This window comes from Muntiacus reevesi, chromosome 9 (assembly GCF_963930625.1).
Source record: "Muntiacus reevesi chromosome 9, mMunRee1.1, whole genome shotgun sequence".
In the NCBI taxonomy this organism is placed as follows: Eukaryota; Metazoa; Chordata; class Mammalia; order Artiodactyla; family Cervidae; genus Muntiacus; species Muntiacus reevesi.
In genome coordinates this window covers 38,847,106-38,874,343 of record NC_089257.1, presented here as the reverse complement: position 1 = coordinate 38,874,343, position 27,238 = coordinate 38,847,106, and the positions used below count along the sequence as shown (strand labels likewise).

The 27,238-nt window shown below is 35.9% G+C and overlaps 2 protein-coding genes across 3 annotated transcripts in view; one reads left to right on the top strand and one right to left on the bottom strand.

Annotated features, from left to right (window-relative positions):
* FCHSD2 (FCH and double SH3 domains 2) overlaps positions 1–27,238 on the bottom strand; it is a 245,329-nt gene that overhangs the window by 69,012 nt on the left and 149,079 nt on the right. The window lies entirely within an intron of this gene.
* On the top strand, positions 14,933–15,166 carry LOC136174024 (small integral membrane protein 15-like). Its single transcript, XM_065943814.1, has one exon. The coding sequence runs from the start codon at positions 14,933–14,935 to the stop codon at positions 15,164–15,166; it is 234 nt and encodes a 77-aa protein (XP_065799886.1).

The following is a 27,238-nucleotide window of genomic DNA, read 5'->3' as shown; positions in this document are numbered from 1 at the left end:
AAAAGAGAAAACCACTAAACATTTAAGAAATGATTAAGTTATGATATACATAGTGACTAAAATATGCACAGCCACTAAAACAAAAACCATGGGAACTGTGTAGATAGATAAACAATGTATTGAACAAGTTTAGGTTAAAAAAGCAGAACAAACAGAATACATACATATTAGCAACAACGATGGGAAAATACATCAATACATCAATACATCAATAATAAAAAAAAATAAAGGTTCTGGAGTCTCGCAAATCAACAGAGATCTTCTTAAAATGAGGGGAAATTCACACACTGAAGTCACCATTGAACTATTTTAAAGTGTACAATTCATCGACTTTCAGAACACTCACAATGTTGTACAACCATCACTACTATCTAATTCCAGGGCATGTGCATTGCTTCCAAAAGAAATCCCATACCCATTAAGTGGTCACACCCATTCCTACCTTTCTCTCCATCTCTGGCAAACACTAATCTACTTTCTTCTTTTTTTAAGTGGAGGAAAATTGCTACAACATTATAAATGTTCTGTTGGTTTCTGTCTTACAACAACTCAAACCAGCCACATACATATAGAGATATGTATCACCTGTCTCTTGGGTCTCCCTCCCCTTCCCCAACCCTAACCCTCTAGAACACCACAGAGTACCTTGCTGGGCTCCCTGTGTTATATAGCAACTTCTCACCAGCTATCTACTTTATACATGGTAGTGTATACAGAGCTATACTGCTTTCTCCATTCATCCCACTCTCTCCTTCCCCCACTATGTCCACAAGTCTGTTCTCTGTATCTTTGACTAATCTACTTTCTAACTCAATGAATTTGCCTCTTCTGGACATTTCATATAAATAGAATCACATGATATGTGGTTTTTTTGTGCCATCCTCTGTCAGTTAACATATTTTCAAGGTTCATCAGTGAATTAGTACATCATTTTATGGCTTCCCTGAAAGCTCAGTTGGTAAAGAATCCACCTGCAATGCAGGAAATCCTGGTTCGATTCCTGGGTTGGGAAGATCCCCTGGAGAAGGGATAGGCTACCCACTCCGGTATTCTTGGGCTTCCCCTGTGGCTCAGCTGGTAAAGAATCCCCCTGCAATGTGGGAGACTTGGGTTCAACCCCTGGGATGGGAAGATCCCCTCGAGAAGAGAAAGGCTACCCACTCTAATATTCTGGCCTGGAGAATTCCATGGACTGTATACAGTCCATGGGGTTGCAAAGAGTTGGACACAACTGAGCAACTTTCACTTTATGGCTGAAAAATATTACATTTTATGGATATGCCATATTTTGTTTATTCATTCATTAGTTGGTGAATCTTTGGGTTGTTTCCACTTTTTACTTATAAAGAATAAGGCTCTGTGGACATGTGTACAAGTTTTTCTTTGAACACCTGTTTCCAATTCTCTTGGGTATATAATTAGTAGTGGAATTGCTGGGTCTCCCGATAGAAATTCTATGTCTAGCTATTTAAGGAACAATCTGTTTTCCACAGGGGCTGCACTGTTTTACGTCCCCATCAGCAATATATAAAGGTTCTAGTTTCTCTACAATCTCAACAACATCTGCTATTCTCTGTTTTGTTTTGTTTTTTTAATTATTCAAGCTGTCCTAGTGGTAGCTCACTGTGGTTTTGATTTTGCATTTCTTTAATGACTAATGGTGGTGAGTGTCTTTTCAAGTGCTTATTGGCCATTTGTATATATTCTTTGAAGAAATGTCTACTCAAGTCCTATACACACTTTTTCAAAACTTTTCATCTTATATTGGAGTATAGCCAATTAACAATGTTGTGATGGTTCCAGGTGGACAGCAAAGTGACTCAACCATACATATACATGTATCCATTCTCCCCTAGACTCCTCTCCATCCAGGCTGCCACATGACATTGAGCAGAGTGCTCTGTGCTATAGGATAGGATCTTATTGGTTATCCATTTTAAATATAACAGTTTCCACTCATTTTTAAAATTGGTGTTGTCTTTTTGTTGTTAAGAGTTCTTTATATATTTGGATACTATTTACATATTTGGGCTTCCCACGTGGCACTAGCGATAAAGAACCTGCCTGTCAATGCAGGAGAAGTAAGAGACAGGGGTTCGATCCCTGGGTGGGGAAGATCCCCTGGAGGAAGTCATGGCAACCCCCTTCAGTGTTCTTGCCTGACAAATTCCATGGACAGAGGAGCCTAGTGGGCTACAGTCCGAAGAGTTGCAGAGAGTTGCGAAGAGTCGGACACAACTGAGCGACTAACCACACCTTACTAGATACATGATTTTCAAATATAGTCTCCCACTTTGTGGGCTACCCTTTCACTCTATCAAGAGTGTCCTCTGATGTATTAAATTTTGTTGTGGCCTAATTTAACTATTTTTTTCGCTTGTGTTTTGGTGCCATATCTAAGAATTCTCAATGGAGGTTTTATAGTAAGGAAAATCTTTATTTTTTTCTTACTTTGGTTATTCAATTAAACATTTACTAGAAAACTGACTTAAAACCACAAATTATATCCTCAAAGCAGTAATAAAACTACACGTTCCATTGTGCTTAAACCACTAGATGGCACCAGCAAGCACTGTAAATATAGACAGTGCAAATTCCTTAAGATTTCTTTCCATGAGGTTATGTAACATCCCCAGAGAGACTGCTGGTGTTAAGTCTGAATAATAATTCTTACCTTATGACTACTTTTCATGAACTTGTTAAAAAATGAACATACAACTGATATGAGGTCTTTGCTTTAGAAATGCTCTTGGTAGATGGTCATAACCTTGTGTTTGCAGGAAACCACTGGAGCATTTTATTTAACACAGCAAATGGGAATACAGGCATCATGCGTTGCTACCCCCAGAGGTTCTGAGTAGGTTGGGGGTGCGGTCTGAAAATTTGTATTTTCTAACAACTTGCTGCTGGTGGTCTGGGGACCATACTTTGACAACCACTGGACTAAATAGTCATTTTAGCTGATTAGGTTGAATATTTACATAGACTTAGATCCTGGTGACCCTGTGACTCCAGCACAGTGGCTGGAGGTAGGAAGTCCATCGAGAATGGGGTCAATAGCACCCATATATCAAGTAGGCTGATGAGCATCTGTCTTCAACTGAGAACCATGCTCTACGTCAGAGTTATAAAGGCAGCATGGGAAAGAACTTGAGTTCTGAAAATAAGCTGGATATGGGTTAGAATCTCAGAACTTTTACTTCATCATTTTGATGGTTCTCTCTTCTATAAACAGGGAAAATGGAAATACCACATACTCCATGGGACACTGTAAAGATCAACTAATGTAAGGGAATGGTACAGTGTTAGTTTCCTTTTTTGCTTTGCTTAAAAATCTTCAATGGACTGGTTACATATTGATAATTATTAAAACTGGGTAATGAATACATGGGGGTCATTATATTACTATTTTTACTTTGGTGTATATGGGAAATTTTCATAAAAAAAGAAAATGTGAACATCAGACTAGAAAGAAAAAAGGGTGCTATCCAAAAAAAATTTTTATGCGCCCATTATACATTTTGAAAAGTTAAAATTATTTAGCTGGTATCTAAGATCCTTTATAATCCAGTCCCAAACTACCTCTCATCAGTATCATCTCTCATCACTGTTGTCTATACTGTACTCATATCCCAACCACAAGTCATTTTGGAAAATGACATTTACTATCACGCTTCCAAGTAAGTTATTCTCTTGGACTGCAATGTCATTTCCCTTTTCTCACCTACTCAAATAGTAATAATGATGGCAAACAGGCAACTAATATTTATTAATGGCTTACTAATGTTGCAAATGCTTTACAAAACTGATTTAACCAGTTCCTCCTTAGTGTTTCTGTAATTTTTATATTGCATGGGTATTACTGCAAGTCATGGATTAAGTCTTTTTCAGGCACAGAGCCTGGCAGATAGCAGATGCTCAAAGATAATTTATAGAATAAATGAAAGAATGATTTACTCTAGAGTTTAATATAGCAACAAAAATGCCCTGAATTAGAGAGCTTACAGGTAAGCTCTTGTGTGTGTGTGCGCGCCCATGTGGACACACAAAGAGTTGCTCACTTGTGTTCAACTCTTTGACCCTATAGACTATAGCCTGCCAGGCTCCTCTGTCCGTGGAATTTTTCGGCAAGAATACTGGAGTGGTTTGCCATTTCCTAGTCCAGGGGATCTTCCCAACCCAGAGACTGAACCTGAGTGTCTTGCATCTCCCACATTGGCAGGCTAATTCCTTACCATTGTGCCACCTCGGAAGCCCCACAGGCAAGCTATTCCCACTATATTCCAGTTAAGAGAAAAATGTACCATTAATCATGTACCAAACACAGTAAAGGCATCTCTTGGCTTCAGCAATTCAAATGAGGCTTAATGAATTTACATTAGGTAAGAGGTGGGTCAAGTGATTGGAAGTCTCTTCTAGCAGACAGAGATTAATCTTAAAATATTTCTTTCATCATAACATCATATTCCTCAGAACATGATGAGAATATTCAGAATTCTGGGAATCCCACCAGAATTCCCCAAATTTTATAGGGTTACAGAATTCATTAACTTACCCATGTACCAATTTTCCTGGTTGATAAGAATAAGATAGCTGGAGGCCTTCTGACCTAGGTGTGTTATTGTTCATGTTCATAAAGTTAATGCAGGAGGTACAAAAATTAAGAAATGATTAGAATTCAAAGCAAAAGAAGTGGATGATTACTGACTGGCTCTGCCCCCACCTCAAGTTAACTGCAATTGTTTGAACCAGTGATGACGCTGAGAGATGAAGTTCAAAGCAATTCTGGGTAGCATTGTCTCAACCTGGTTTGTGTTTAGTAGGTAGACAGCATATATGGACTTTGATAAAAATCCAATAATTAAAAAGAATTAGTTCCCTAAAACAGAATGAAATAATGAGAAACAAAGGAGAGGGCTTGAAAATGCTTTATACAAACTTTTCTATCATAGTACTTATCCTTATCACAATAGAGGACTTTATCGCTATCAATCATAGTACTTAGTAACTATATCATTTGGATTATTGCTGCAATCTCCTATTGCTCAGCATACAGTTGTCCCTCCCACCAACTCATTTCCACACTGCAGTTAGGAGGATGCTTCTAAATTGCCTATTGGAAGGGCTGATATAAGCTACAATTACCATCCATAACCCTTTAGTAAGGAGTCTCTTAACTGCAGATAACAAATATTCAACTCAAAGTAATTTGCACAAAATGGGAGTTTGTTGGCTCAGGTTAAACAAATCACAAGGACAGGGTGATGTCTGCTCAGGAACTACCCAATTCAAGGACAGTCTCTGCCCCTCTCCTCTGATCCTCATTCCTAGCTTTACTCTGCCAAGTTTCTCATCACTGCTTTTCCCTGTGAGTTGGTCTGAGTCTCCTGGTGGGAAGAATAGGCCATTTTCAACTTATCTTTCACCTTCCATCCCAGGGATGACCTAATTTAGGTCAAGTGCCAAAATCTGCCCAATAACCCTGAGCAAGGGGCAGGGGTGTGATGCTCTCTCTTGCATACCTACTTGGCCTGTAAGTTTATCCCTGTGGTCAACAGAACAGGATTTGAGGGAGAGAAGGCATGCACAGTCATGTATGTTTTATGTCTTGGGATTCCACATAAAAAATGCCACTACTAAAAAGATTTGGAACTACTGCATTAGACAAAGTTTTGTGAAATTAATTTCTTTTCCAGCTTATACAAATTTTTACCAGTGTTATGTAACATCATTAGGCTTACTTTTCTCTTATGGGACTTGAGTGTGGCCTCACTTTTTTTTTTTTTAAAGCATGTGAATTCTGACTGGCATATTATTTGTTTAACAGATACATATTAAGTACTACCAGTATGTCAAACTCTGAACTCAGCACAGAAGACACAGTGGTGAACAGACAAGATCCGTCCTTTCACAGAACTTAACAAACCAAAAGGAAAGACAGAAAAACAGGCATTATAAGTGCCTATTTTATGCTAAGATTTTATGTTATCATTAGGAGTTATGATGCAAAAAGACAAGAGAGCTGTCCAGAAGAGATAATGATTAAGTGAAAATCTTAATAAGCAACAGTTAGCAAAACCAAGGAGGAGAGGGATAGATAGAAGTCAAGAAAGAAGAAAAGCCTCTGTGAAAACCTAGAGGCAAAAGAGGAATATTGGAAGAACTAAAAGATGAACGTTGTTGGGATAACAGGGAAGAGAAATGGGGAGAATAAATGAAGAACCAAGAGGTAAGCCCTGTCCAGATCATGCAGTCAAAAGATTTTTTGTTTTGTTTTGCTTGTACTTTAGTTTAAATGCAACGAATCATTAATGAACATAGTCCAGCAGTCAAGTAAAATATGTGGTTTGGAAGCCTTCTCCTAGCTGCACTGTAGAAATGGGTTGGCAAGATACAGGGCAACAGGAGACTGCTGCAATAACCCAGGATGTCTGGAGGGCAGTAGATAAGTAAGAAATGAAATCAACAAGATTTAGTGGTTAACTAGATGCTGAAACAAAGGCAGAGGGGAAAGTAAACCTTTATTTCCAAGTGTCTGATCCAGGCAGTTGAGTGGATATTATACACTGCATCAAGAACCCAAGAAGAAGCGAAGCTGGAGATGAGAACAGTTTAGCTCAAGAGACAGTATGATACGTAGGTGTGAAGCACAGAGAAGGGAAATAGTGTCTGGTTAAAATTTAAGTCTGTAAATTACATGTTACATGTTTATTTTTTCATCAGAATAAAGCTGACCCAATTAAGATAAAGTAAATGCCTGATTATATCTACTTCACTCTCAAAGTAAATCTTCAGTGCCTTCCCTCTCTTATAATTGGGGTCCGCTTTTGCAACTTCCACTCTTGTCACCCTTGATTCATACAGATCACTAGCTGCAAGTGATAATAATTTAACAGCCTGCCTTACTATTCCTGCTTCTTTTCAATTAAACAGATCTAAAAGCTTGAAATTTTTCCTTTTCTCCTTTGCTTTTTGCTTCTCCTCTTTTCACAGCTATTTGTAAGGCCTCCTCAGACAACCACTTTGCCTTTTTGCATTTCTTTTCCATGGGGATGGTCATGATCCCTGTCTTCTGTACAATGATCCCTGTCTCCTGTACAATGTTAAAAAGCAGAGACATTACTTTGCCAACAAAGGTCCGTCTGGTCAAGGCTATGGTTTTTCCAGTGGTCATGTATGGATGTGAGAGTTGGACTGTGAAGAAAGCTGAGCACCGAAAAATTGATGCTTTTGAACTGTGGTGTTGGAGAAGGCTCTCGAGAGTCCCTTGGACTGCAAGGAGATCCAACCAGTCCATCCTGAAGGAGATAAGTCCTGGGTGTTCATTGGAAGGACTGATGCTGAAGCTGAAACTCCAATACTTTGGCAACCTCATGCGAAGAGTTGACTCATTGGAAAAGACCCTGATGCTGGGAGGGATTGGGGGCAGGAGGAGAAGGGGACGACAGAAGATAAGACGGCTGGATGGCATCACCGACTCGATGGGCATGAGTTTGAGTAAACTCTGGGGGTTTGTGATGGACAGGGAGGCCTTGCATGCTGCGACTGATGGGGTCGCAAAGAGTCGGACATGACTGAGCGATTGAACTGAACTGAAAAGCTTGAAATAGACAATTTTAATTTCAAAGCCAAATCACAGATACAACCCACAAGCTACATGTATTTTTTTATAAACTTAAAGTAAGGTAAAAACTTTTAAAGCTTACAATAAATTATAAAAGTATCACAACTATAATAGTTTGACAAGGACATGCATGATAAAGATGCATCTGAGCCCTGTCTAGCATTTACATGAGCAAGGCACAAGAATGTTCTCTAAGTATACGTGTTTGGTCAATTTCAAACCAGTAGATGTGCACAAACTTCTATTCCTATAGAGATCTGTATGCACAGTCATAAATTTCATAATCAATGATATATTAGAATTCATATATATGCTCAGAAATGTCAGGAGAAGCATTCTTTTAAGGTTTATACAAATATGAGTTAATCTGGCAGTATGAGATTCTCAGTGGTCTCCACCATGCAAAAATTTGGTAGGGAACTCACTCAAATCTAACTTTTAAACACAAATTTTGTTTTTGATTACTTGGTACCAATTACTATGGGAAGAAATCTGTAATATCTAAATTGAGAAACCATGGGGCCTTTGTTTTAATTGTTCGAAAAAGCTGAAAGGCTTCTGAATGCCTTTGAATATCCATATTCTTTCCAGATTCCTTATATATTACTTATATTTTATATATATATATATATATATGTATGTATGTATGTTCCTTATATATTACAGTACTCTTTTATATATTACTTCCACTCTCTATTCATTTGATCAACTTGATCTCTAAAATCAGTTGAGTTTGGAACCAAAACTCACAGTAGTAAATACTCAAAATAGTAAAGGAAAATTGGGATATCCTAAAGACAAATTCAGAAGCTTAGAATTCTAGGGTGTTCCAATAACATTTATTTTATAGGAAAGTATAAATTCTTGGAACTTGTTTGAAGAGGGAAATTATGATGAGTTTGGAGTCAGGAGAAAGAAAATGTGTCATTTTTCTAAGCATTTGATGCAATTTCCCCTAAAGTAAGAACCTGAAACAGTGGCCTCCTTATTTAGATCCAGGAAGTGCAGAGTTTTTGCAGTAACAGAGTTATGCTGAAATCTCTTGAGTTTCCTTAATACAGCCTAGAAAAAGCAAACTCTTCTTTTTCTGAGAGCAACGGGCATTCTGAATAGTCTTTGGTAAAAGTCAGGAATATAAATATCAAGATGATGATAAATAAGAGCTGTCTTAAAATTAAATTATGAAATTCTACAGTCCTCTTTTACTGATGCAAAACAATATTGATTGCCTGCCTGCATATGTTGTATCTTTCTGAGAAGACTTTAAGCTGCACTTAACTAGGAGGCAAAGAGAAAGTAGATTTTTACAAATTTAAAGAGATCAAAGCAAGTTCTGAGTTAAATTTGCATCACTATAAATATCTTTAATATATGGTTGAACTTGTCAGTGATATAAAGTAAAATTAGAAACATGTCACCTAAATTTTTACTTGGTTATTTTATTTAAAAGCACTGAGTTACTTCAGGTTCCATGAAAAGGAAAACAAAGTTTCTATCTGTGAATTACAAAGCCAGGAAAGGAAAATTTGATAAGGCTTTTCTATAAAGTCTGTATCGTCCTCTTGAGTTACTTATAAGCATGTGTCATCTAGTTGTGAATGTGCTAAAACCATCTCAACATTTGGGTTGCAACCTCAAAGCAGCATGGTCCAATAGAAAGTCTTGAACCACATACAGTTGCATTCAAATCTCAGATCTATCACTTAGCTGGCAATGAAACTTGGGGGAAACACTGAACCCTCTTGAGCATTAAATTTCTGATCTGATAGAGATCAGAGAGCATGGTACTTACAAAAGATGGTTACTAAAATAATAAAGCTTAAATATTTCTATATTCTACCCAAGAATTTCACCTATTTCCCATAGAGGACCTATAATAAAGGATTTTGATGAAAGATTTGATTTTGAGTCTTGATTCTAATATGTACTTAAGCTGTATAACCTCTCTAAGCCTCAGTTTCCCCATCTATAGAGAGATAAGAATAGAATCTCCCAACGAAGGCTGTAAAATAGTCTACTCTTTTAAGTCCCTTGTTTCTTTTACTAGATCTTTTTAAGATTTTTGTAGTGGTTGCCTGAAGATTACAGTTAACATCTTAATTTAAGCAAACTGGTTTGGATTAATGCAAGCTTAATTTCAACAGAATACAAAAACTATGTCCCTTTATAGCTCTACTTACTCTCCCTCTTCTGTTCTATTATTATAGAGATATATCTTCATACAGTATAAGTCCATCAACACTTTACAATGATTGCCTTATGCACTGTTTTTTAAATCAGACTTAAATTATCTACTCCTTTTGCAGACTGGATCATCTCAACTGTCTGATCTTTAAGTTCACAGATTTTTTCTTTTGCTGGTTCAGCTTTATTGCCAAGTCCTTCAGTGTATTTTAGTTTTAGTTACTGCACTTCTCAACTTCAGAATTTCTATTTGGTTCCCTTTTATAATTTGTCTCTTTGTTCATATTCTCCCTTTGGTAAAACATTGTTCTCATACTTTTATCTCTTTGGACATGGTTTCATCAAGCTCTTTAATCATATTTATGATCTTCGCTCATAAAGGTGTGATTAAATAAAATCTTTGTCTAGTAAGTTCAATGTATGGGTTTTCTTGAGGTCAGTTTCTATTGACTCCTTTTGTTTCTGTGAATGGGCTATATCGTCTTGTTTCTTTATATGTCTAGTTTTTGGTTAAGAATAGGACATTTAAAAGATAATGTGACAATTCTGTCCTGCACTAAGTTGCTTCAGTCGTGTCCAACTCTTCGTGACCCTATGGGTTGTAGTCCACCAGGTTCCTCTGTCCATGGGATTCTCCAGGGAAGGATACGTGAGTGGGTTGCCATGCCCTTCTTCAGAGGATCTTCCTGACCCAGGGATTGAACCTGTGTCTCTTATGTCTCCTGCATAGGCAGGCAGGTTCTTTACCACTAGTGCCACCTGGGAAACCCAGAAATTAGATTCCCGTCTCCCCTAGGATTTGTTTTGCTGCTGCTATTTGTTTATTTAGTGACCATGTTTTATCTCTGTGCTCTGGGGAATCTCAAAACTTTGCAATGAACTTCATGCACTCCACAAATACTAGATTTTAAAAGCTTTAATATATATCACCTCGACTGTCTTTTAAATATCCATGAATTTTAGTCCCTCAGACATTCATTACTTTCCATCTCACCCTTCTGCTAAATGATCTTCATTTTTAATAAACACACCAGAATTAGCAATCACGTAAAATTATGTGACAAAGGTCAGTAAATTAAAGCAGCATACTTCAAGGGACTCACACCAAGACTATACTGGCCTGAGTATACACTTTAGGAAATCTCTTTTGCCCCACCCCACTCTCAAACCTATTTTGTCATTCAAATATATACTTACAGGCAAAAATAATTAAAGTAGATTTCCTTATAATGGAAGCTGGGGATATAATTGTGTAATTTTTGCTGTCCACAAACTATCTGTGAGAATATACATTTTTTCTTTTCATTTTAATAAATCATTTTAAAGGATATTATTTAACCCAGGATTATACAGATGATCATCTTTATTGGAGTATTGCCATGTGATTTCTGTGCCAATACTCATGTTTACCAACAGTGGGCCTAGCAGTTTTACTCCAGTGGTCCTAGGTTAATGAGAATAGATCCTGAACTTAAAATGACAGTAAACTGAAAATATAAATGACATAGTTGAAACACAGTGAAGATAAAATGACATCAGTGGATGCTATACTAACAAAGAGAACAGAGTCATTGTAGGTATAAGGTAGTATAGGCACCGAGAACTCGACCCTGAGGAGAATATCATAATTTACATTTCAAGGAGCAATTTAGGGTCAATGGATCATTATCAGCTATTATATTTAATTCATTTTGTCAATTTGAATTTTACTGATTTTATAGATTTGCTTGTGATTAAATAACTGTTTTGGTTTTATACTTGTATAAAAGCCATAAGCATACATTTTTAACCTAGGCTTTTTTATACATATTTATGTAACAATGTAATCAAAATAATCTAAAAGCCTGCCTACAGGAATTTTTGCCCATGAAAAACAGGATCCTAAATTATTCAAAGGTAAAACGTTTCATCACTCTTTCAGTTTTTACTCTATAGGGCATGCCTCCTGCTTAGTTAAATAGCAGGTTTTTGTTTACCAACTGTACCACTCCCATAGTAAAATGGGGTTCTTCCTCGACTGTGGTCCTGATGGCCAAAAGGAAGTGATGATCTGGGCATAGTTTCATAGCTGGAAGCAAGAAGATGTGAAGGGACAAAAAACTGAAGGAGGACACAGAAAGGCTTCTGGGAGAAACTATTAACATGACTGAAATTCAGATCTTTAGGTACATAAACCAGAAAAATATACATGTCAGTAAATAGGACTATTGAAAATAGAAGAATTTTTGGCATTCCAATTTAGAATGGAATCTAGAATTTCCCACATTCATCTTTTGATTGTGTTATTTAAATATCATCTTTTGAGTGCACTTTTGAGACTGAAGTATTGAAATGCCAGAAAGTACTTAGCATGAAGAATATGAAGCTTTAGTTTTAATTCAGGAAGCATTATTCCAGATATAGGCAATCTGAAAGTTTCTCACATTGAAATTTTAGGGAAGAGTTAATACACACTTGCTGGATATACAGAACCATTAGTGGAAAGGAAATAGTTTAGTGCTCTTCTGAACTACAACAAGTGGTTGTACTGAATGGGGTCTGATCTTTTATAGCTCAAAGATAGCCTCTGACAGGAATGATCTTAGATATATGGTACATTAACATATGATAGCTACATTTCTTTGCACCTGAATTTTCTATGTAATTTGTACTATGATACAAGGACTTAATTCTATAGCAAAGGCGAACTCTGCTCAATATTATGTTAATAATCTAAATGGGCAAAGAATTTTTAAAAGAATAGATATATGTATATGTGTAACTGAATCACTCTGCTGTACACCTGAAACTAACACAATACGGTTAATCAACTACACTCCAATAAAAAAAAGTTTAAAAATAATTATTCAACAGTTCAGTTCAAAAAAAGTATTTCTTAAGGTACTACACTGTGCCAAGAATGATGCTAAGGGTTGAGTCTGTGTTTATATGCGTGTATTTGAGTACATAACCATGAAGAATTTGGCTAAGTATTGGAGACAAGCATGTAATAGTATGATTTAATTATACAGGGTTCTAGTAGAGAGGCAGTGGAACAAATGTGTGGTTTAAGGAAGATTTTCTGGAGGAAATGATGCCTGAGCACATGTAAAAATCTTAAGAATTACATTGGTCCCATTTTAAATTAAAAGAAGTGCCTCAGTTCTTAGCAACTGAAATCAGTACTTATCAATGCTTACCTAAAACTAATATCATTTTGATTATTTTTGTTTTCCTAATAAATCAATTCAGTAGGCTTTAAAATGGTTTTTAAGTTGTACTCTAAAGCTGATTTAAGATTACAAATGTTTTCTAAAAAATACAGTAAGGATAAGAACCATAGACATTTTGGTCTTTACATTTAATAAAAGTGGGCTCTGAGCTAAACATGTAAAGCAAAATGTTTTCATATTTTAATAGAGTAGTCAAGTATACAGTGGGGGGGTGGGGTAGGGGTGGGGTGGGGACATATCGTTACCCAGTGTAACAAAGCTTTCAAGTATAGAGTCCATGGAAGAGAATTTGGCTTTTCTTATTATAAACATTCACATGTCCATACTGAAGTCGGTTCCAGCAACAAGCTCTGCTGTGCTCAGCAGTAATCGAACACAGAAAAAGCATTAGCTCAGGACATTCAAAAAAGAAGGAAGGAAGGTCAAGAAAGACAGGATCCATTTTTCAGCAATAACAATAATTCCACTTCTAAAAGTTACAACTAAGCATTTTTGTACCCACTAAGTATGACTGCAGGTCTAACAGACTGTGCCTTAAATATCTTTTTAAGTAATGGATTTAAAATTATCAGCAAAAATTAAGGTTCTATTTTTTAATTTCAAATTTCCATGGTACCTATATCAGATTTCTTTAAAGAGATATAGAGGTTTATTCTGATTTTAAATGCTGCCAATTTGGTAAAAATATTCCAGTTTCTCTCTGTTAGATTTTGATCTCTTAGAGAAAACTATCTGGTTTGTAGGAAATCTATGAAGATGGTGAGTGAATCTTCCTGTAATCAACAAGTAAAGTTCAGGGAGCTTCTTCAACAACATCTGACTGCTTATTCAGTCCCCTCTGGCAAGAGCCATTAGAGTTTTATGCAACAGTGCTAATAGCCTCTATGTAGAAGGTGCAATCAAAGCCAAACTAAAAAGGCACTTAATATTATTCTTAGCTCTAATTTCATAGAAGAAGGACAAATAAATTTTAGCCCTAAGTGGGAATCAGCATCCTTAGCCTTCTAAACTCATAACTACCAATAGCCTGAAGACTGAAAGTGTTACATTTAAAGGGAATGAGACTTTGTGTGTATGTGTGTGTGTGTGTTCATTCTATGCTTATCACAAAAACACCACACCTTTAATACTGAAAGGCCTTTTAAAAAGCAAGTTAGAAGGTGGAGAGGGAGGTGGGAGGGGGGATCGGGATGGGGAATACATGTAACACCATGGCTGATTCATGTCAATGTATGACAAAACCCACTGAAATGTTGTGAAGTAATTAGCCTCCAAATAAAAAAAAAAAAAGCAAGTTAGGAGGTGAGTCAGGAGTCGGGGTCCGAACCCGTCGTCCCCTGCGAGATGTAGGTGAGGCGGGTGGCGGTCGGTGCCGCGGTTTTGCCCCGGTGCTCAGCGGAGGAGGCCACGGCGCCGGCGGCCCAGGGTGTGGCGGGGCTGACCTCCCGATTCCCCGGGACTGCCGGCTGTTCGAGCCCCGCCGGGCCCGCGCTCGCCGCTCGCCGAGGCGGAGGGTTCGGGAAGCGTGGCCTCAGAGGCGGGCCACCGGGTAGGGTGAGGAACGGTGAGGGCGGCGGTGGGCGGCGGTTGGGGGGTGGGGTACACAGGAAAGGAAAGTGCGGGTGGCTATGAGGTACCCTCACCTTCAGGTGCCGTGCGGGTCTGATCTGAAGATCATGCCTGGTGGATCCTTTTTGCAAGGAAGAAGAATAATATTTAAAGTGTGGAGGGCGCTTGCACCTGGGGTCCGAAATTGAGGTGCACGGGAATATATAGAATTTAGGCCTTCTCTCAGAAGTGTATTGGTAGAGTTGAAGAAGACAGCCAACCAAATGTCATCTGAAATTGTGACTGGCTGATAATCCCAGGACAAAACTAGAGATCACCACTCAAGCACAAGGCCTCCACGAAGATGTATGACTTAAAGGCTTGGGTTGAGTATGTTGTGGAATGGGCTGCAAAGGATGGCTTCCTTACATATGGCTTCCTTACAACAGTTATTTTGGCTCTGACTCCATTTTTTCTAGCAAGTGCTGTGCTGTCTTGGAAACTGGCCAAGATGATTGAGGCCAGGGAAAAGGAGCAAAAGAAGAAACAAAAACGTCAAGAAAATATTGCAAAAGCTAAACAACTAAAAAAGGACTGAAGGAATGAACAGGCTGTGCGTCCAGAGGAAAACTGTTTGGAAAATTATTCATCTTTGAAAGGACCCATTAAGGTTTCTTTTTGGATCTTATGATAGTATTACTAAATGAAGTCTGAGTCTATGGAAGAATCATGTCAGTTCTCACCTGTACTGTAGCAACTTTTCGGCTTCAGTATAGAAGTCTGTTGATAGTTACTGTAAATTGGCATTTATTATGCTACAGATTCTTTTAACTGACTTCATTTGCCTTTTTTGCAGCTTATGTATGAATACTAAAATGAAAACATCCTGTGAAGAAAAGTGACTTTAGATTATGAACTCTATTCAAATAATGGTTTAAAATGTGGTCCTGTTCTGGACAAAGGAGATTAAGAATGTAAAAATCAAGAGTTGTTCTGAGCAGAAAAGCATGGTTTGGCTTAAAAGATACATGGTGTATTAACTATATCTCTTATCATTATTACTTATTTCTTGGAATAGTATCATTTCTGGTTTCCTCAAAGCAAAATAATATTATTCAATGAGTATTTCTCTATTTTCTGTATTTTTATTTTAGCTTTTGAGATACTGGTAATTATCAGATAGTCTGCATTTTTAAATATCTAGTTTTATAAAGAATTTTCTTATTATCTTGACTATGTAGAATACCACCTACTGGATATAATCATTTTTGTACTTATGAACACTGCCATTTTCTTAGAGATGACTTGAGTAACACTATGATTTAAAGCTTAAGAGTGAAAATGCCAAACCCGTAGTACCTTGGAACCAGTTTATTCTCACTTGTGCTAAGTAGAAATGTGAAGTAGTTAACATGTCTTATCAGATAATTTGCTGATTATATAGATACCACTTTTGCTTTTTATTCTATTCTTTGTTTTAATTCATGTGGTGGTGATGTCCTTTGCGTTTTGGTCAGACAGGTTCACGGTCTGAGGTAATGAGGTTAGTATCAAAATTAAAATTTCAACTTTCTTTTAAGGAACTTTTAAAGAGTTATAGTTATTCATGTCATAAACAGTAAAGAAAGTCTTAACATTTGGAAAATTTTTGTTTGCATTGTATTAATTGTGTGAAAAAGGTGTAAATTATGTCAAAATGAGAATGTCAGAAATAAAGAGGTAAAGGATATTTCCTTCAGTCAAATAGTATAATTGGAACTTTTTACTCTTTAACATGGCTTTTTAAAATGCATCATTGATAATTTTGTTTTCAATAATTAATAGCTTATTAATGTTTTCCTCACCTCTAATAATGAATTTTAAATTGCAAAAAATTATCCAATAGCTTTAATTTAAAAATGAAACTAGATATTGAAATAAATTTGATACTTTAATAAATAAATTTAAAAAAGCAAGTTAGTATCTTATTTGATATGAATGGGTTTGATCAGACACATGCAAGTCTCCAAAATGCAGTTTCCAAATATTAGTTTAATATCAAAGAAAATAATGTATGTAATGAGGTTAATATCAATATAATGTGTGGAAAATAATAAGTAGTCAATGAATAAGACTATTTTGATATTTTTATTCTCCTTTAAGGGGTCACAGGCCATCTGGATCTTGTTAAATATTGTATCTCCAATAAAAGGCACATAGAGGGCCCTGAGTAAATATCTGTTAAATTATCAATGAATGAATGCCCTGCAATGAAAATGTGAGCTAACCGTACTATATCTTCCATATCTAAAGTAGTATGTAAGAGAATATAAGTACTTAATAAAAATATGTTGGATGTCAGTTTGTTTGGTATAAAATATGAACTCCAACTCTGTTAATGTATCATCACTATCTTTGGCATTAACTATCTTATCTGTTTAATGATCCATTCTTTTCTTCAACTTTTGACTGTTCTGAGGAATTGTTTAAATAGCACAAAATTAAAATGTGCAATTTACCATGAATAAAAAATTAAAATAATATTAAATTAAGGGTATTACATTCATCCAAACTGTTGCTCTTATAGGTATATTTATTTAATTTTAAAAGACAGCTTTGATAACATCAGGAATAGGTACTTTTGTACACTGCTTTTCAGAGTATAAATTGATATAATCTTTGTGGAAGGTAATGAGTCTATACGGAAAATATTAACAAATCTTTGTTTTTGACCAGGGAACACATTTCTTAAAGGCTGTCTTAAGGAAGTTATCAAAGAGGTATACAAAAATTAGTATTAAAAACTCCTCAAAAGAAAATAAATAGAAAATCTTCACTACAGATTGATATAAATGGACAAAAAGGGACATGAAAATCTATAGCATGTTAATATAATAAAATACTATGCAGTCATTAAAATCACATTTTCAAGTAATATTTAAAGGCAAGAATATTTCAAAATGTATTTTATATGAAAAAAGTACTTGTGAAAACAAAATGATACCGATTTTGAAGCATGTATATACAATATATGCACAGAAAAAATTAGAAGGTATCAGGATAATGCTCCCCTCATAGAACGAGTTAGGAAGTTCTCCCTCTGTTTTTTGGGAAGAATTTGTTAATTCTTCAAATATGTGGGAGAATTCACCTATGAAGCCATCTGGTACTACATTTTTCTACAGTGGAATTTTTTTTACTATGATTCAATCACTTTATTTATTATAAAATTGTTTAGATTTTTCTATTTCTTCTTCAGTTAGTTTTGAGTTTGTGTTTTTAGGAATTTGTCCATTCTGTTTAGGTTATTTATTGGTATCTGTTTATAGTATTCTCTTATAATCCTGATTTCTATAAGATTGGTAGTAATATCACAGTTTCATTCCTGATTTTAGTAATTTAAATCTTTTTTGGGGGGGGGTGGGATGAGGGGAGGTATCAGTGTAGTGGATTGAATGGTGGCCCATAATAGATATATCCATGTCTTAAGACTTCCCTGGAGCTTCAGTGGGTAGGAATCTGTGTTTTCACTGTCAAGCATGGCGATTCAATCCCTGGTTGGGCAACTAAAATCCTGTAAGCTCTGTGCGGTCAAAAAAAAAAAAAAAAAGAAAAGATATACCCATGTCTTAACTCCTCAAACCCATGAAACCAATCTTATTTGGAAAAAGGGGTTTTACACATGTAATTAAGACTCCCATCCGTTCTTTTACACGAGACAGTAGAGAAATAGATATGGGAAAGTGAGGTGAAAACAGAAGCACAGTGATGCCAGTCTACATGCCAAGGGCTGCTAGGAACTTCCAGCAACCACAAGAAACCTGCAGAGGTATGGAATGGATTTTCTCCCCTCAGAACTTCCACAAAGAACCAATCCTGTTGACAGCTTGATTTTAGACTTCTGGCTTCCAGAGTTGTGAGAGAAATAAATTTTTGTTGTTTTAAGCCACCATATTTGTGGTAATTTGTTACGGCAGCGGTAGGAGAGAAATATAGTCAGTCTACCTAAAGGTCTGTCAATTTTGTTGACCTTTTCAGAGAACCAACTTCTGGTTTTGCTGATTCTATTGTTTTTCTATTTTCTACCTCATTTATCTCTGCTCTAATGTTTATTATTTCCTTCCTTCTTGTTTTGGTTTAGTATCCTCTCATTTTTCTAGTTCTTTAAAATGGAAGGTTAGGTTAGCGGTTTGAGATCTTTCTTCTTTTTTAATGTATGTGTTTACACCTATTACGCTTCCCTGATAGCTCAGTTGGTAAAGAATCCGCCATTACAATGCAGGAGACTCTGGTTTGATTCCTGGGTTGGGAAGATCCCCTGGAGAAGAGATAGGCTACCCACTCCAGTATCTGGCCTCGAGAATTGGACATGACTGAGTGACTTTCACTTAAACCTAATACAGGCTCTGAAAATCAACCAAAAGCAAACAATAAATTGAAAAACTGTTGACCTCTGTGTAAGCATAGTGGCAATGTGAGGCATTCTTGCCTAGGGTTGGTCCCATCTCCATTCAGTTAAGTAATAGTTCTATCAGGATAATGGTGGCAATGAAAACCAGAAGGTTCACCGCCAGAGAGACTAACTTGATTTGGAGCAAAAGGTTAAAAAGCTCATGTCCAGAGGGTTGTTTTTTTTTTTAGATAGGCAAGAAGTGGATTTATTCAGAGAGAAACACACTCCACAAAGTATGGGCTATCACAGAGGGTGAGTATCCTGTCTAGAGAGATTTAACAAAAGTAGTGATCTTCATAGGAAGTGCATCAGGAAAACCAGTAGCTCTGCTAGTCTGAGACTGTGGTCCTAGTTGGGGTGATCATGTGACCAGCAGATTAGCCAGAAATTTAACATAAAGATCCTGGAAATGAAAGAGCAGAAACTTTCCATGTATCCCTAACTGATAGTGAAGCATGAGGTAGATGCCAACCCATGATCCCCACCTCCCACCATAAAGCAACTGGAGATTTCATTCTCTATTGACCCACACTCCAAGACAAGAATAACAGGACAATTAAGGGAGGAGGCTGGGCCCTGCCCAGACCACATGTCTCTTATTCCTAAAACCTCCCTGACCACATATGCACATTAAAGCTACCTGCAGGCCAAAGAGGGAAGTAATGTCAAGGAATGAGCTACCCATATGCCTCTTTGGTAGGATCCTTCTTGGTTAAGAAATGTGTGCGCACACATGGAAGGATCCTAAGATATACCAAATATGGACTGTGAATAAGGCAAATCAAAATGACTGCCCAAAGGAAAACCAGAAGAAATGCCCCATATAAATGATTTAAACTGCCATGAGGGCGTGATTCAGGGACTCTCCCTCTGAGGCTGCCCGTGTGTCTATCCACACATAACATACTCTTTTCTCCTCTTAATAAATACTTTACTTGCTTCACTACTTTCTGTCTTTCTGGAAATTCTCTTCTGCAAAGCTGTAGGATGAGGGCCCTTGTCACTGACCACTCATCTAGTGGCTAGGATCTGGTGCTTTTACCGCAGCAACATGGCCTCAATTTCTGGCTGGGAATCCAAGCCCTGCTCCAAGCCTTTGCAGGCTGAGGCCACCCAAGATTAATAGGAAGGCTATTTGTACTTCCAGATGAGACCTTAGAAGGCACAAGAGGAAAAAAAGCAAGGTAAGAAGTCCTAGACTTTGAATACACTCCCCAGTAAAAAACACATCCACCCAAAAGGTAAAAGCCTTATTGGTTTGATGTATTTGAGCACAATTTCTGACCAATCACAGACTGACTACCAAACTATGCAGACTCAGGGATGAATCACTGAGGTCCAGGTTTAAGAATAAAAAAGAAACTGAGCAAAGATACCAGTAGCAGCATACAGCAGAATAGACAGATTCTGCAGAATTAGTCTGGGCAAGCAATGACACAACCACCTACCCAACTCAACAAAAACAACCCTTGGGGGGTAGGGTGGGGTAAAGAACCCAGATCTTTCTTTGGTAATCTCAAAAGTCCAATTTTCAACAAAAAATTATGAGACATGCAAAGAAACGTTAAAGTGTCTCCCATACTCAGAGAAAAAAAGGAGGCAATAAATATTGCCTGAGTAGGCCAATATATTTGATTTAGTAGAAGCAGACCTTAAAGCAAGTTTTATAAAATGTTCAAAGGTAGGACCTTCCCTGGTGGTCCAGTGGTTAACACTCTGTGTTCCCAATGCAGGCAGCCTGGGTTCGATCCCTGGCCAGGGAACTAGATCCCACATACTCCAACTAAGATCCGCTGTAGTCAAATAAATAAATAATTAGAAAAAAAAATGTTCAAAGAAAATTTTGTCCAAAGAATTAAAAGGAAAATATAATAACCACTTAATGAATAAGGACTCTCCATAGCTGGGTATCTATCCATTGAGAAATAAAAGCAACAAAAGACGCAAAGACTTGTACATGAATATTAATAGCAGCTACTAAAAATAGCCAAAACCCAGAAAAATCCCAAATGCCTATCGACTGGTGAATTGATAAACAAAAATGTGACTTTCCATATAATACAGTATTAATCAAAAATAAAGAAGAATGAACTACTGATACATGGTACAAAGTTGATGAAATCTCAAAAAATATCATGCTAAGTAAAAGAAGCCAAACACAAAAAGCCACAAGTTGTATGATTCCATTTATATAAAATCTACAGAAAAAGCAATCCACAGACACATAAAACAGATTGGTGGTTGTCTGGGGCTGACAGTGGGAGCTGGCATCAGCCGCAAACAGGTATGAAGGAACTTTTAGGGGTGACAGAAGTTTTCTAAAATGAAATTGTAAATTTTATAAATTTTCTTGACTGAACTGTGTATTTACCATGGGTGAATTTTATGGTATGAAAATTATCTTAATAAAGCTGTTTTAAAAAAAACTGTCAATATATTAATAAATAGTTACATTCATATGCATTATGAAAAAATATGCAAGGAATATAAGGAAAACATATCCAAAAAAGCAACAGACACTATATAATAGAAAAAAAAAGATGTTCCACATCAGCAGGAAGAAAATCATAAACATTAACTGAACACTGTAAGAAAAAAATCCTAAAAATATAGGTATCTACCACTTTCTGAAAGCTTGCTTGATGCTACTTCACTTTCATGAAAGGCTTACATTAGTATATATTTTTTGCTAACTGAAAGAAATCTAAAGAGGATTTTTACTTTAAAAAAGAGAGAGAGAGAAAGCAAAAATAGCATTCAGCATTTGTTTTGGAGTGAGCTGTTATAGAGGCAGTGCACATCCCAAGCTGCAAGAGGGGCACTGACAAGTCCTTCCCCAGAAACTACACTCAGCCTCTCAGCACCAAGCCACCAGAGCTTTGAACCATGCCTGTCAGCAGCTGTGTTTTATTTACTCTGTGCATTTGTTAGCAAGATAACTGTCCTAAGGGAACTGCTTCTTTGTTTTACACCGCTTTGGCTTATAAAAGGTTTCACAGAAACACTCTACTTTCGGTTGACAGGGGAAATCTGTACTGAGATGAGAAGACTCAAGGTTAAAATATATCATAAAAGTAATCTATAAATTAAATGTAATCCCAATTAAAATACACATAGGACAATAAGCTGATTCTAAAGGTAACAGAGAAGGACCATTACAAATCAATATAATTTTGAAGAACAGACAGTGTGATATTGGACAGGAACAGACAAAAAGACCAATGGAACAATCCCAAAACCAAGAAATAAATGCATGTATAAAGGAACTGATTCATAAGAGAAGTCAGTCCAAATCAGATTGTTCAACAGATTTATAATAGAAACGAGTCCAAATTTGACTGTTCAACAAATGGTATTGGGACAAATGGTTATCTAGAAAGAGGATATATAGAATTCCTACCTTAAACCAATACAGGTAAATTACAAAAGGATTAAAGACTAACTCTACAAAAAAAAATTTAGAACATCTAGAAGAAAATATAGATTAATACCCATATGATTTCTAGGCAGAAGCATAAAAAATACAATAATGGAAAAGAATGATAATTTATGATTACATAAAAATTCAAATCTTCTGTTCATAGATATAAATTTAAAAGAATTAGACTCTGTTACTTTTGCGGTGGTGGTGGGGTGGGGGTTGACCTGCGCTGCACAGCATGAAGGATCTTAAGTTCTCCAACCAGGAATGGAACCCACTAAGATCCTTGCAGTGGCAGCATCACTGAACCACAGGGGAATTTCCTGGACTTTGTTACCTTTAATATATAACAGACAATTAGTATCCATGACATAAAAAGAATTCCTACATATCCATAAGAAAAACATAACAGGACATCCCTCATGGTCCAGTGGTTAAGAATCTGCCTGCCAATCCAGGAGACATGGGTTTGATACCTCATCTGGGAAGATTCCACATGCTGTGGAGCAACTAAGCCCATGTGCCACAATTACTGAAGCCAGCACACTGCAGAGCCAGTGCTCCGCAACAACAGAAGCCACTGCAATGAGAAACTTGCACACTGCAACTAGACAGCAGCTCCTGCTTGCCGCAACCTGAGAAATCCCCATGTGCAGCAACGAAGACCCAGCATAGTAAAAAATAAACAAAACAAAATTTTAAAAACATTTTAAAAAATAGAAAAATGATGAAGGATATCAGTAAGCAATTTATAGCAGAAAAAACAGGAATGATGAACAATGTTCAATTTTACTAGTGATAAGGGAAATGAAAATAGAAAATACCATTTAAAACCCAACAACTGGTAAAAACTAAAATATTTGCAATATTATGACCTGAGGAGGATGTGGGAAAATGGGTACACCTGTACAGTACTGGAGACAGTCTGCAGTGGTACAGTTCTTTGGGTAGTACTAGATTATGTATAGAGTCTGTGGTTCAGTAACCTCAGGGGCAGACACATGTGTATGTGAAAATATGTACAGGAATGTTCACAGGAGCATCATTTTAATAGTAAACTATTAGAAATCACTCAAATACTTTCCATAGCATATGTAGATCAAATGCAGTTTATAAAAAGGCACTTAATACAGAAGCTAAAATGAAGGAGTTATATATGTTTAGATAAATTTCAAAACCATAATGTATTAAAAATATTAAGTTGCAGAATAAGCACAAGACAATGCCACTATATACAGTTCCTTTAAAGGCACATAGCAATACTGTAAATTGCTTATGAATATATACTTTGTGAATTTGTAAAAAGTATTGAAAACATGGTTAGAATAAAAGATGGTAACCTCAGAATAGTGGCTGTCCCTAGGGTAGAAACAAGGGAACAAGAAAAGAAGAAATGGAAGGGATGAGTCACAAAGGGATTTAAACTATATTGTATCTGATTTCCTTAAAAAATTTTTATCTAAATCTAATTTGCTAACTTTAGTAATGGACACATGAACATCTGTAATATTATTTTTTGTATTTTTCTATATGTTTGAACTATATAATAATGTTATTATAAATATACAATAATTTGTTAATGTTGAAATAGGAAATTGGTTTACTACTGAACAAAAGTCCAAGATACCTGACAGAAAGGTTTGAGAGAGAAAGTATTCGTGAGAGATTGTATCAGGACAAAGCACAGAATGGCATGGTATATACTGGTACGGTAGAGCACAGATGTTCTGCACGACTCAAGTCTTGGTTGGGACTTAAAATTCTGTAGAAAACAAATCTACAGCTAATTTAGGGGTTTTGAAAAAAATCTCCTCTGCTTCTTTATTTTCTCTAATTTCAGTACTCATTAAGGTTTCTATCTTTGATTACAGAAAGGCAATAGATGTAAAATTCACACACCTTTGTTAGTTATTAACAGCTGTAATTAAAGGGGAGAAAACTGAAGAGAATTACTGATGAGGTTTATAGATGAACAACAGAAATACATTAATTCACCTTTCATTTACACCGATAACTGATTCTGATTTATAATTTGGGCAGCTATCTTCTGGTCAGCTTTACTCCCATGACTTAACACTACTGACACTCTCACTTTATTGTGTACTTTACTGTGTACATGAATGGAAAATAGGGAAACTGCTATGGAATAGTATTTCACTTACTGCTTAGCATTATATAGCTTAAAACTATAAATTATATTAAAGTATATAAAAATAATATACATAATAAAATAAAAAACATACATAATATATACAGTTAAATTCAAATCAAATGGGCAGAAGTAACTACAGTGTCATCTAAAATATGCTTCTAAGGGAAACATTATAGCTTAGTCACTCTTGTGTGGTAGAGAGGTATATAAAACACAAATATCAGTTTATTCAAGAGACAGCATCAGAAACTAACAGGGAATTTGAAAACTGTACACTATATACAAAGAGCAGCTAGAAAAGAGGGAACAGAATTTTATGGGGTTGGAGGAATATATGGGAAATCATTTGTTTCAAAAATCATATATAATCTCACTATTTAGAAATAATTACTTCTAAATATTCTAAATATTTAGATGACTATCCTATCTGAACATGTATTTATACAATAGACTTAAAAAATAAATTTCAGACTATGACTTGTATAATATTTATGATTCACTTAAAGTTAGTATAGTGTTATTTTCCATGTCATTAAATAATCTTCTACAACATAATTTAAAGATGAATTATAGCATATAACATCTAGATATATCTTAATCATTGTTAATATTTTGTATTACATATTTATATCATATAAATTGTTATATATAACATTCTATTTGTTATTAAATAATTATATTTAAAAGTATATTATATTACATCAAATGATCAAATATTTTATTTTTAAACATTTAGTTTCTTTTAATTTTTCATCTCATTGCATTTTTAATCTCATGCATGTGGATAAATATTTTCACAGATATCTATTTACACACTTAGAATAAATTTCTAGGATGTAATTGCTGAGGCAAAGAAACAAAAATACACTTGGTTTCTCTTCTAAGAGTTTTGAAACTTTAGCTCTCAGATTCACTTGAATTTTACACAAGATGTGAGGTAGAGACCCAACTTAATTCCTCTCCACGTGGCCATTCAATTGTCCTAGCATCATCCGTTGAAAGACTACTCTTTTCTTCATCAAACCCTTGCCTTAATATCCCTGTCAAAATTCAAATGGCTATATAGGTACTGTCACTAGTTTTTTATTTCTATCTCCAGCAATACTGAGATATAATTAACATATAACATTGTATAAGTTTAAGATGTACCATGTGTTGATTTGATATATTATATATTGATATTATAAAATGATCACCACCATACAGCATTAGCTAACACTTCCATTCTTTTACATAATTACCATTTATTTTTTGTGGTGAGAACATTTAAGATCCACTCTTTCAGCAACTTTCAAGTATATAACAGTAAGAGCTTTGTACCTTACATCACCAAAGCGTATTCATCTTGTAACTAGAAGTTTGTGCCTTTTGATCAATATCTATTTTCCCCACCTCCTAGGTCATGGTAACTACCACTCCACTCTGTTTCTATGAGTTTGGCATTTTAGATTCCACATATTAATATTAATATAAGTAATATACAGTATTTGTCCTTCTCTATCTGATTTTACTTAGCACAATACCCTCAAGCTTCATCCAAATTGTCACAAATCATAGGATTTCCTCAGTTCTCATGGTGAACTAATATTCCATTGTGTATATACACCACACTTTATCCACTCATTCATCAGTAGATACTTAAGTGGTTTCCATATCTTAGCCATTGTAAATAATGCTAGAGTGAATCCAGGGTACAGATACTCCTTTAAGATCCTGTTTTTGTTGGATATATACCCAGAAGTGGGACTGCTGAATCATATGGTATTCCTAGTTTTGATCTACTGGGAAACTTCCATGCTGTTTTCCAAAGCGGTTATACTAATTTACATTCTCACCAACAGTTCACAAGGGCTCCATTTTCTTGACATCCTCACCATCACTTGTTTTCTCTTGTCTTTTTGATGATAGCCATCCTAATGAGTATGCAATGATATATCATTGTGGTTTTGATATGATTTGAATTTTCCTGATGATTAGTGGTTTGAGTACGTTTTCATGTACCTGTTGTCCATTTTTATGTGTTCTTTGGAAAGATGTCTATTTAGTTTCTCTGTCCATTTTTTACCTGAGGTTTTTAGGGGCTTGGTTTTTTACTTTTGCTATTGAACTTCATGATTTCTTTATATATTGTGGATGTGAATCCCTTATCTATGATTTGCAAATATTTTCTCCCATTCTATGGCTTGCCTTCTCATTGTGTGGATAGTTTCTTTTGCTGTTCAGAAGCTTTTTAGTTTGATGTAGTCCTACTTATTTAAATAACTTTTCACCTTACTTATAGTTTCCTTTGTTGTGCAAAAGCTTTTAAGTTTCATTAGGTCCCATTTGTTTATTTTTGCTTTTATTTCCAATATTCTGGGAGGTGGGTCATAGAGGATCCTGCTATGATTCATGTCGGAGAGTGTTTTGCCTATGTTCTCCTCTAGGAGTTTTATAGTTTCTGGTCTTACATTTAGATCTTTAATCCATTTTGAGTTTATTTTTGTGTATGGTGTTAGAAAGTGTTCTAGTTTCATTCTTTTACAAGTGGTTGACCAGTTTTCCCAGCACCACTTGTTGAAGAGGTTGTCTTTTTTCCATTGTATATCCTTGCCTCCTTTGTCAAAGATAAGGTGTCCATAGGTTCATGGATTTATCTCTGGGCTTTCTATTCTGTTCTATTGGT